A 12,773-nucleotide genomic window follows, 5' to 3' on the forward strand; every position below is an offset into this window, starting at 1 on the left:
ATTCTAATGTAAAATAGGAAACTGAAAGCCCTTATCTGTAAAGTAAAAGTATCAGGCTAAGTGATCAATATCATTGCTTGAATTAAAATTCTACATTGGTGAAGCATTTTTATGTATGTAAACACTTTCACTTTTTTCTCTGATTTTTTGAGGAAGTGTATGAAGTCTTAATTTGTCACAACTTTCCAGGGGTGACTCTTAGTTGAAATGTCACTGACAGCTTGTGGTTTGGACTTTTTTTTTTTTTAACTTCAGGCAGAAACAACTAGAAGCCACTAAACAACTGCAAGAAGATGCTGTCAACCAGGAAGCCATCCTCAGGAAGTAGGTCCCAGAAGCCAGCCAACAGCAGGAAGCTAGAGAGGAGCAGGTAGGGTGGCCTTTGACCACTTTCTATTTTGGGGGAAGGCTTCTCAGATATCCTTAAAACCATGAAGTAAAAATGGAGAAGGAACCAAAAAAAAAAAAAGAAAAGAAACTAAAGAGGAACTGTGAAGTTCAGTCCCTTGAGACTAGCAGTTAGCGGAGGAAGTAAAGGGGGCGTTGTAAAAGAGGCGGTGTCATCAGTCTGTTGATGAAGGAGACGACTCTGCAGAAAGAGGCAACTTGACATATCAGGACTCTCTCAGAGCTGTAGATACAGCTCAGGCACACGAAGTCCATGCAAACACCGAATTGCAGAAGTTCAGTGTTCAGAGGCTTATCACTTCCCTGAGAAGAAAAGCACATTTTCAGTTTGCTGTGCATGCGAATGAATGCTCAGTTGCTTTCTTTTCCAGCCACACTGAGAAAATCCGGTATTAACTCTACATCTCCAGGTGGAGGATTGGGATGGCACAGCCCACTCTGCCAGTGAAAAAGCTAAGCTTTCGCTGCATAAATTAGAGGAAGAAATTTCAGAAGAACTGAGTCTCCAGGCTATAAATACTGAGGTAGTGAACACTTGCCAGACACGAGAGCAGAAGACAAGAAAACTGAAAAGTGAGTAGCAAATATTTGTTATGTCCCAACATTGCCCGCTCAGAGGTGGGGCAAGAGGACTCCAGCCATTTTTATAGATTACAGCTGCTGTATTGTTAAGACTTTATGACAGTGAAACGGGTCCAGAAGGCGGTAGTGTGCGCTTTTGGAGAGGTTTGCCTAGCTAGGTAGAGTGATTTAACCACTGACTTTCCTTTCAGTTGTTTATTTCAAGATAGATTTGTCTGTGACTATTACTTCTTTTAAAATGAAATAAAACTCCTCAATATCTTTAAAAGTAAATGAGGAAAGAAATCTTGTTCACCTGGTATAGCTGAATCTGCAAATTGTTTATGTATTCGACCCTGATTGTATTAGCTAGTTTGCACCCATTATATGGTAGAAAACACCCTGCCTCTCTTTTTAGTAGTAATTTTAGGGCTGGGAAAAATGTTATGGATTTATTGTGTATCAGAATATTAAATATGTGTGAAAATTCTTTTTAAATGTGTTCTTTACACATACATTTTGCTTTACAAGTTAGAATATTTTCCATTTTTCCATATTATTTAGAAGTGGGTAAGTGGTTACTAAGGATTTAGGTGAGAAGGTAACTGTCAAATTTCAGATGGCAGATTATTTATAAGCCTATTTTATTCTAGAAACACAAAAAAATAAAGCTTATTTATTTGACCATTTATCAGACAGCTGCTTTTATTCAGCCAGCTTCTCGTTGTAGCAGTATGAATGCTCTTTTTATAGAAGGCTATTGGTTTGGATAATAAATAACTAAATGTAAGCATCAGGTAAGCTAGAGATAGAACTTTACAGACATGTGTTAGTTTTGGATTTATTTTACCCTTTCTACTGTTATCTGAGAAAGTTTTTTTAAGAATTAAAAGCAACTGGCTAGCAGTGGTTATTCACCATGTATTATTATATAATATATTATTATTTTTAAAAAACCTTATAGAACTTGCTAATTTTTAATAACTATGTATTGGTTTATTTTGTTTCATTCTGTCACACACTGTAAGGCATGTTTTAAATTACATAATCTATTATTCTATTGTTATTCTATTGTTGGTCAGAGGGCCTTAGAGAAGGTTCCCTTAGCAGTGTTCATGTTGAGATATGAATAATAACCAAATTTGGATTTATGGTGTGTTTGCTTTAGACACTGTGCTTAGAGAGGACTCTTCTTTTGGTCCAGTTATATTTATCTTTTGATTAAATCAATATTATACACCTCCCCATAGCTATATAAAACTTAGAATTTATCTCTCTTCCCAACGCCCCATGATTTCTTCTTTGTAGAGTCAACTTTCATAACTTATCCCAAAATGTGGATTCCTGATATAATGAACTTGCTCTTGTCTTTCCAGTTTATTCTCAGGAGATAATTGGTCTGAATATTGTTAAAATTATTAAAATGTTTGAGCCAGCTGTCCTGGGTTGAATGTATGTGTTCTTTCCAGCTGGATAAAGGAGTGTGGAAGCACTCTTTCTGTTCCTAGCTGTTCACACCTGCCTGGCTTTATGAACTCCTGTGCTTAGTTGTATCTTTTGCTACATGAAGAAGGCAAACATGTCAAGATTTTACTCTTACTGTCATTTGCTTCTGAAGACCTTCTTAATAATTCCCTTAAAATTCAACCTTTGCAAGGAGAAATTTAAGTAGCAGATATTTCGACATGTTCTATATAGCAAAGTTTCCAAATAGACTGTGAACAAATGTCATGGAGGTCAGACAGTTATCACACAAACATCCTCACACATTCGACCATGACCGCTGCTACCACATGCTGTTTGAGTTCTGAGTCAGACATTTAAATTCTGAGTCAGAAAAAAAAAATTTTTTTTTTAATCCATTTAGTTCTTCTGAAACTTTCTGGTTAGCTTAATAAAGTCATGAAGTATTTAAGGCAATTCCTTTCTGCTGCATCTAAGAAAGGCTCACTAGCAAATTGTATGGGGGTGCAGTTGCTGTGTTCAAATGTTCAGGTCAAAGACAGTGTCACAGACTGGAACGAGGGAGTTACTGATGAGATTGGGTAAAGAATTCAGAACTTAATGCTGAATAAATACTACTGTTCAAGTCCAGTTGTCACCAGAGTGGCTGCTTTGTGACATAGGTAATGTACATGCTTGACTCCATGAAGTATGCCACTAGAACTGCTCAATTTCTTGAATAGTTATTTATATGTTTTCTTTCTTTTCTGCTTATATTTGTATGTATCTAAGTATCTTGTTAACAAAGGCAATACTGGATATATAAATCAATGGTTGCTTTAAAAAGGAAATAAAAAGAAACTTCTTAGATCCAATGTCTGCATTCAACATACTAGACTGAATCTAAGGTACATAAAAATACACTAATTGATATAATCCAAACTAAAACCGCTTTACTATTCATTTTTTTTTTGGCCTATCTGACGTGAAATTATCATAAAGTCACTCATTTCAGAGACAATGAGGGCATTACCTTTAAAAACCATGAATATTTCCTTGGGGAGAGAGCTGGAGAAGGTTCTGTATACCATGATTCACATAGTGTCTGTTTATGAACTTTATAGTACAGATAAGGCTTTTATCTAAGTGATCTCACTAGAAACTCTTCTAGCTCACTATTCTTAGCGTGGAGGTTATGAGTTATGTGACAGACAACAGCCTTACAGCTTTGAGGAGGAATGCACTGGGATAAGCCACATGTCCTGAGCAGTCAGTACACAAGAGGAAAATGAGACAAGAAAGGTGGTTCAGGTGATTGAGACACTTTAAGATAGGGGTTGAAGTGCAGACCAAGGAGAAAACCAAAATAAAAATAGCTTGCTCAACAGTTCTAATGGGGGCCTAAATTTTCCCAAATAAAGGGTGTAGATATGCATAAAATACAGGGTAACTTAATGAATAAGAAAGACCATGGGATATGAAGTTGAAGTTAAGCCTATGCCTCATTCTAAGTCTGCAGAAGAGAAACTGGATCGAGTTGGGCAAATACCTTTACCTCCCTAGGCCTCAGTATCCCTTCAGAAAAAGCAATAGTTGTGAATTTACAAACAACATAACAAATGCAAAACAATAGCTGGCGCTTGGCCATACTTGTTACTGTCTGTGCTGCTAGAGTGCATTTCTATCACAAAAACTGCCTCATTTGTGATAGGCAAATGGGTCCTGAAATGTTAGTTTAATATGGAAGTTATATTATTTTATTCACAATTTTCCTGGCTGCTGATAGGCAGCAGGAGATCTTCCAACTGTGTTTTCAGAAAATCAAAAACCAGTGTCTGCACCTGGGCCTTGCTCCCTGAGACGTGTCAGCCCAGCCTTGCAGGGCTCTGCCTGGTTGCAGATGTGCTACCTCCAGCGTTCACTCTAGCAGCCCCGCTGCCTCCGAGTTCCACTACCATCTGCATTTTCCCAGCACTCCAACCACATCATGCCACTTCAAGTGTCAACTGCATTTATACCTGGTTGGTTTTGTGAATTTTTAATATCTTTAGCCATTTTAACATGCATGTCTCAGTGATCCAAGTCACCTTTCTAGGTACTAATAATTTAATAATTTTCATGCTCTGGTTTTTACCTCACTCTATCTAACTCATAAACCCTGTTACTTTTTTTCTTGTTACAATTTTTAAATCATTTTCTTATTGATAAATAATTAACATACTATAAAAAGTTCAGATGTTAACTGTACTGGTCAATCAGTTTGACAAAAATACACATGTAAACACAGAACTTTTAGAAGCCCCAATCGTTCCTGTGTGCTCTTTCCCAGCCACACCCCTTCTCTCCTCCTGCACCACGGAGGAGCAACCTCTGATCTGATCTCTGTCACTGAAGGGCTAGTTTAGCCTGTGCTAGACTTGAGGCATACAGAGTGCTTTATGCGTGTCTGTCTTCTTTCCCTCACCATAGTATGTGTCAATGTTGTGTTTACCAATGGTATCCCCTTTCCATGGTTGAGTTGTATTTCTTTAAATGAACATTCCATAATTTGGTTATTTTTTTTCCTGGTGGACATCGAAATTATATACAGTTTTGGGTTGTTATAGAGGAAGCTGCTGTAAATGTTCATGCATGGGTCTTTATGTACACATATGTTTTTTGTGCGGAGTTGGCAGGCCATACTGTAGTTGTAATTCTGACTTTTTAAGAAGCTGCTGAGCAGGTTTCTGTGTTGTTTGTAGCATTTTACAGTCTCTCCAGCAATGGGAGTTTCAGGTGCTCCACAGCTCCAACGTTTGGTGGGGTCAATCAAAAGATTGACATTTGCGCCACTCTTCTGAGTGTCTCATTGTGATTTTAATTTGTTGTGCTAACTGGTTCTATCTCCTTAGTGAAGTACCTGTCTTTTGCCCATTTTCAAATTAGGACATTTGTCCTCTGTTATTGTGTTGCAGATTTTCTCTAAATAATTTGTATGCAAGTCCCTTAACAGATATAGGTCTTATGAATTATTTTCTCCTAGTCTGTGGTTTTCAATGAACCCTGATATTTTTAATGTACAGTCTTATAGAATAAGAGGTACCACATATATTGTGTTATAAAAGTTCATACTCCCTAAAAGTCTGCCATCATTGATAGCTAAAATTATTACAACTCTAATATTATGGTTTTGGTTTACAATAGTCAATTAACTGTGGGCCTTTGCCTGAAAGCCTGCTTGCACAGTCATTTAGAAAACGGTTTTGTCTCAGCTTCCTTCAGAAGCAATGTATCCAAGACATCTGTTCCCATCCCACATCCCAGATGGCAACAGCAGAGGATACAGTGGCATTTTCTTTCTTGTTTCCATGTGAAACCTCAATGTCCTAGAGACACGGACAGGTCCAGCTGCAAACACATAAGGAAGAATGCAAAGGTGAATGCAGATTAGGGCCATGAGCTGGCTTGTTTTGCCTTCTGAAACATATGGAAATAGCGGCCACATATTGCACAAAGCAGCTGTTGAAATAAGAGTTATAATTTGAATGTTTTGAGACGGTATATCTCTAAAACCCAAAATTGCCTCGTAGGAAAGCAGATGGGCAATTTAGACAGTCTTATACTAACTTGTTATTGCTTCTGAAACACAAGCTTAATTTGGAAATTCAAAGACAGTGCTTTGGAGATATGCGACCTTCAGAAACATGTTTCTGGCCACGTTTGAAAGCGTTGGTTGCTGTTGCTTAGATGTAGGCTGGGAGGAGGACGGGATCTTATATCTTAATGCAGATAATGCAGAGAATTTAAAAAAAATGAATCTTTACTAAAGTTCTAAGAATTAAGAATTTAAAAAAATTTTAAATTACTTAAATATGTTCAAAATTTTTTGGAAAAATAGATACTTTCCTCTTAGTGAAACTAGTAACATTATTTTCTCAAGCTTAATTGAGAAATGTTATTTTTACAAAAAAAATTCTGACAAAATAGAATTTTACATGGGTACATTTCTATATAATTAGAGCTTTTCAGTCTTTTTTCCCTGAAAAATATCTCATCTCAAATTAGACTATGTATCATATTATCACATATATTAGCATTATTTTCACGGCTCAGAATTTCTTCCGACTGTTGAGATATCAAACTGTTGGTATTTAATTTAAGAAGCACCAGATTTCTATGTGTTTTGGATACCAGAGTATCTGCTATTAATTTTCCTGGCTGTTAGTGATTAAAAAAAAATAGTGGCAGCTATGAATTTGCCTTCATCTAGCAGAGCTTCCTACTCTTATCTAATTTTTGTTTCTAATCATCTCGCAGGTGTCCTCAAACTTTTTACACAGGGGGCCAGTTCACTGTCCCTCAGACTGTTGGAGGGCCGCCACATACAGTGCTCCTCTCACTGACCACCAATGAAAGAGGTGCCCCTTCTGGAAGTGCGGCAGGGGGCCGGATAAGTGGCCTGAGGGGGCTGCATGTGGCCCGCGGGCCAGGCCGTAGTTTGGGGATGCCTGATAGGCTTAGAAAAAAGTCAGCTTGTGAGAATTCTGTATAAATTCAGAGCCCACTTACTGGGTGGAAGTGTGAGGATTTCCCACATGAAGAAAGGGCATGGATATCAATATCTATTTTGGTTGTTCATTATCTTTGGGCCTATTTTCTGGTTCTTGGTTATATTTCAAAAGAAATAAGTAATATATTAGTATGTAGCTCAAAGAGTTAAATAGGTATTTTCTTTTCCTATTTCCATTATTCCAGAGGTGAGAATTTGGAAGTTGCTGGGAAACAGATTTTAGTTAAGTGGGAGACACATTTTTTTTTTTTTTAGATTTTATTCATTTTTGGATTCATTTGAATCCTGTAGGAAGATGAAATCTTTCTTCTTAATGCAGAGAATTTTTTAAAAATTTGAATTTTCACTAGAGTTCTAAAAATTAAGAATTTTTTTAAATTTTAAATTACTTAAATATGTTCAAAAATTTTTAAAAATAGATACTTTTCTCTCAGTGAAACTTTTTTTTTTTTTAATTATTTATTTATTCATTTTAGAGAGGAGAGGGAGAGACAGAGAGAGAGAGAGGAGAGACAGAGAGAGAGAAGGGGTTGAGGAGCTGGAAGCATCAACTCCCATATGTGCCTTGACCAGGCAAGCCCAGGGTTTCGAACCGGCGACCTCAGCATTTCCAGGTTGACGCTTTATCCACTGCGCCACCACAGGTCAGGCTCAGTGAAACTTTTAAATTCATTGTTTAGATTGTATTCATTTTAGAGAGCGAGAGAGAGAAAAGGGGAAAGGAGCAGGAAAGATCAACTCCCATATGTCCCTTGACCAGATAAGCCCAGGGTTTCGAACCAGGAAAGACACATATTTTTAATTTCACAAAAGAGTATAGTGAATTTTTTTTATTATTATTTAAGTGAGTGGAGGGGAGATAGAGAGACAAAGTCCTACATGCGCCCCAGCTGAGATCCATCTGGCAACCTCTATCTGAGGCCAATGCTCTGCCCATCTGGGGCCATGTTTGTAACCAAGCTATTTTTAACATCTGAGGTAGAGGCTCCTTTAGTTATCCTCAGTACCCAGAACCAATGTGCTCAAATCAATCAAGCCATAGCTGTGGGAGGAGAAGACAAAGAGAGAAAGAGAAAGGGGAGGGGCAAAGGTGGAGAAGCAGATGGGCGCTTCTCCTGTGTGCCCTGACCAGGAATCGAACCTGAGACATCCAAATGCTGGGTTGACACTCTACCACTGGGCCAACCGACCAGGGCCCAGAATATAATGAATTAATCACTATCCTATGAGTCTGATCTCAGCTGCACAGATAACCAGTTATCATTTACATCCTCTGGGCATCAATGCTCTCCTGATGTCAGACCTCTCATGGGATTCTGGGATTCTGAGCCTCTGCTTCTAGGCTCTCATCCCTGCAGTGCAAGCACAGGCTACTGGAGAGAGGGTTTCTGTACCAGTCAGGTAGGACTGAATGATTTCTAAGCTGTATTTCCATTTTAAGACCGAATAATTCTGAAACTCACTTCTAGAAAACTATTCACTTGCATCTATCAATGTCAAGTTTAAACAACAGAGGGTGCTAATGGTTTTAGGGCTCCAGCCTGCTTCCTTCCCTTGCTTCTTCTGTCTTCACAGGTCATGAATAGAGAATGCCAGCCTGAAAATACATTCTTTTCTCTCTCCTTTCTTGGGTTCCAAATTTAAAGCTGTTAAAAATTTATAAAATAAATGAAGGGTAAAGGAATTGTCATATTAAGCTGGTTATAAATTCCCTTTACAGCAACAATCGAGTCACTAAGAAAGAAGTTACTAAATGGACAAGTCCATGGGTTGCTGTTTCAGGTATATAAAAACAACAAACCTCTGTGATATGTATTTAGTTTGGGGATGATGTCTGAATGGTAAGGTTTTGAATCTAATTTATAATGGACTAGAAAGTCCAGCGGTCATACAAAATGACCGCTGTTCTAGATATTATAAATTGTAATTAAAATGATTTGTGCAAAGGTGTCTGCTAATTTAAACTTAATTACCCAGGGCAGGCGGCGAGGACGCTGCTTTGCTTAGTGCCCCACGGGGTTTCCCCCTTCTACTTGCTTAATTGAAGGAAACCACTGGTGGTACATTTCTTAAGAGCCACCGCTAGCTCAATAAATAAAGGTGATTTAAATAATAAAATGTTAATTCACATGTCAAAGATCTCTTTGTACACAACATTTCTTGTGATTCCATTCTAAACATGCCGAACTGGCTTCTGAGGGATCAAGTATATATAATTGAGCAAACTTTCTTTTCCCGTCAGAAGGTTGCAAAGTTCCAGTTTGATGGTAAACTTGACCATGAAGTCGAAAGCAATAAAGTCCTGGTCCAGGCAAGTCAATTGGTTTGTTTCGCATGGACGCAAAAGCAAACGAACTATTAATGGATCGAATGCTGTCCATGTACTGTTTGCTATTTGGATGCTGATTAGTCAATAATTTATTCAAGAGTGGTGGATAATTCTCAATTAGTGGAACTACAATGTTTCTGTACTTGCAACATTGAGAAAATCCTTTCTTGCCACTGTCAAATCGATTAGTTTCTAACTTGAAGTTTAAGGACTGACAGTGTTCACATTTAATATTCATATCACCAGAGGAATGCTCAAAAATTAAAGTTTCTCTGTTTGAAACTGTTTTAATCCTTTTTGCGTTTCGGTCAGCATTATTCTGTCGTTTTTTTTGCATTTCTCTCCTGCCTTTGTTCAAGAGACTCATTTTGTCGAGACAGGCTTTTTTGTCTTGCATCTGAGGCAAGCCTTGTTTCTCTATGCTCATCAGTCTCATTTTGCCTAGAAAGACGCATTTGCTCTGTGACTGAAGCAAGCCTTGTCTTTCTCTACTCAGTGGCTTCTTTTTGTCAAGAAAGCCGTTTTTGTGCAGCTTTAGCTCCTTTTCTCTCCTCTTCAGTGCTGTATTTTCTAGGAGGCATTCTTAAAAGAAATTATGTTAAGACATAGTTTTTATGTAAAACAGATGATTGCCAATGCAAACGAATGTTCACCTTCCCCCTGACCCGCTCAATTTGCGTTCAGCCGTGGCAACTTCACCCCATTGGCTAGTACAGTTATGCAAGCAACCAATAAGCTATCGGCGACAAACAGACACTTAAGCCACATATAATAAAGATAATAATTTTAATCATAAAATGAAATAACCAACTTAGAAGAAAATGCTCTGGTGGACTTTTTTTCTTATGCACTGAAAATGGTTAGCAAAACAAAAGGGCGGAACTCATGTTCATAAATGGCTTGTTGGAGACATTATATCTTTCAAAGGGAAGCTTCGCAGAATTTACTTAATCTATTCACAAAGGGCTAGTTTTCAGTCTCATGCACCTCCTTTCTGAGACTCTTGAATGGGCTTTGAGGGTTACTGCCTCTTTATTCTCCTATTTGAATTAATCTTTCAACTCCTGTCCGGATATCTCAAGATATCCATGACAGAATTTAATGTATTTTTTATTCTTACGACACTTGGTAAATTTCTTCTTTTTGTTCATAAATGAAAAAACACAAGGAACAGCCAAGATGGCACTGAAGGAAGGAAGAAAGAAGGATGATATTTGCATACATATTTTTCCAGGGCATAATGTAGGCACATCTGGTTAAGCAGGAAGAAAAATTTATTCATGTAGGAGACTAAGCTAGGCAGAGTTCCTAAAAAGCCCCCTGCAATAAGTTGAACTGGAAAAACTACCATATCATTTTAAGAACACTAGTAAAATTTTCTATTATAATGTAACTATGATAGATATATAGCTACCTCTTGTGCTAAGGCCATAATTTTATTGCTGTAAAATTTTCACAGATACCATTTTTTTACTTATGCCTCCCACAAGCTTCTTTGGCCTGGCCTAAAGATTTCAGTGGCTATTCACTTTCCTGTTCTGACCTTTGGATTTTATTCCTTTAGTTATGGGGAAAATGGCAATGAGGGGTTAACAATTACTTGCTTCTTTAAAGTCAAGCACAAGATAAAGGACTGGTAATTTTAACCTCCTCAGGTAGCATCATTTCTCTCTTAAGTCTAACAGGTTTTGTGTCTTTGACTCTTCCATCATTCTGTCTTTGAATATCCTGCACAATTTTTCTCATGACAGAGCTGTTTAGATGAGGAATTTTCTCATTATGACTCCTTGTCCTGCGCAGATACAATTCAACGCCCTCAAGAACAACTGGTAAGTTTTAAGCTTCTTGAAACAATTTAAGTATTAATACCATTATGAATCAACTGCTATGCCAAAATAGAAAGTTAGATCCAGTATGTATTAGTACAATAGTTTTAGAACTTTATACTGCTTTTCTTTGAGAGATTATCAAATGAAGCAAAAGAATACCTATTTACTTTTTCATGCACAGGAACACAATCCTGGTAGACCCTAATAAATGATAATATTTAAAAAATTTTGATGACAGTATTGTACTGCAATATTGTGAAGAATTATATAACTAAGCTTGCCCCTCACCCATATTTCTTTCCTCAAAGCCTTTGTTCACATGGAAGTGTCAGTTACTGGGAATTGATGATGTTATCATTCTGTTAAATTGAACTGTGATTTTTAATAAGAATTATACTTTACTCATAGAATATGCCTTTTGATCAAAAGCATAAAAACTGGCCCTGGCTGGTTGGCTCAGTGGTAGAGCGTTGGCCTGGCGTGCAGAAGTCCCAGGTTCGATTCCCGGCCAGGGCACACAGGAGAAGCGCCCATCTGCTTCTCCACCCCTCCCCTTCTCCCTCTCTGTCTCTCTCTTCCCCTCCCGCAGTGAGGCTCCATTGGAGCAAAGATGGCCCGGGTGCTGGGGATGGCTCCTTGGCCTCTGCCCCAGGCGCTAGAGTGGCTCTGGTCGCAACAGAGCGACGCCCCAGAGGGGCAGAGCATCGCCCCCTGGTGGGCGTGCTGGGTGGATCCCAGTCGGGCGCATGTGGGAGTCTGTCTGACTGTCTCTCCCCATTTCCAGCTTCAGAAAAATACAAAAAAAAAAAAAAGCATAAAAACTTTTTTACTTGGCATCACATATTTTCTTCCTGACCTCTCTTGCAAGGTTATTTGAGATCAGTGATATTCCTTCTAACTTTGGAGATGAAGAGAATAGTTTATAAAATGTTTTATACCTCTTTAAATAGTTAATACTACTTGACTTTCTTTTCAGAACTAGTGTTGCCATAAACAACGTAGTGATCAAGAAGCAAGAATACATCCAATACCCCTGACCTTCAAACATACATGCTCGTACACTCCTCTGCTGGGTAAGTCTGGATAGCCCTTCTTTTAAAACTTATCACACAGAGCTGGGGTAGGGTTCTTTCAAAAGGAAATTAATCACAATTATATTTGTATAGGAAGAGTGGTTGGATATTTATCCCCGCATTCTATCAATCGACTTATGTGTGAGCACCTACTCTATGCAAGGCACCGTATTATGTATGATAGAGAATAAGTCCTAAAATAGTTCACAGATTGTTGGTGAGATAAGACTAGAGCTCAGAGAAGGCTCCATAAAAGAAATGACAGTTGAATCAGTTCTCAAAAGGTCATTGCATTTGGAAAAGTAAAACTCATGGGAAAACTAATCCAATTGTGGAGAATGAATGAAAGGAAGAATTAACCAAACCCAGAAGAATGCAGAAGCCCTAAGTGTTTGAAGAAGAATCAAAGCTCGACCAATAATCTTGGAAAAAGAGGGGTTGGGTTGAGATACAATAGAATCTAAGTGTAAAGCAGGTTGTAGGTCCAATTGTGGACTATTATTTAAGGCAAGGCTAAAGAAAATGAGCTTTATCTTTGGTAATGCTCAGAGTAGTGATGTCTTTCATCTCATCACAACTCA

General features: G+C 38.0%; 1 protein-coding gene across 5 annotated transcripts in view; it reads left to right on the forward strand.

The window, feature by feature from the left end:
* The first annotated feature begins 304 nt into the window (after positions 1-304).
* The window catches only part of IRAG2 (inositol 1,4,5-triphosphate receptor associated 2), a 60,217-nt gene continuing 47,748 nt past the window's right edge, over positions 305-12,773 (forward strand). The window contains exons 1-4 of one of the 5 annotated variants that reach the window (XM_066264852.1): positions 305-370; positions 780-981; positions 11,042-11,119; positions 12,096-12,192. In XM_066264852.1, coding sequence (XP_066120949.1) covers positions 12,170-12,192 — 23 coding nt within the window. In that variant the 5' untranslated portion in view covers positions 305-370; positions 780-981; positions 11,042-11,119; positions 12,096-12,169. Of the gene's footprint in view, positions 371-615; positions 986-8,681; positions 8,744-10,967; positions 11,120-12,095; positions 12,193-12,773 lie in introns of those variants that run through there. The other 4 variants (XM_066264859.1, XM_066264876.1, XM_066264863.1 and 1 more) reach the window with 4 other exon arrangements.

Source organism: Saccopteryx bilineata, chromosome 1, assembly GCF_036850765.1.
Source record: "Saccopteryx bilineata isolate mSacBil1 chromosome 1, mSacBil1_pri_phased_curated, whole genome shotgun sequence".
Classification (NCBI taxonomy): Eukaryota; Metazoa; Chordata; class Mammalia; order Chiroptera; family Emballonuridae; genus Saccopteryx; species Saccopteryx bilineata.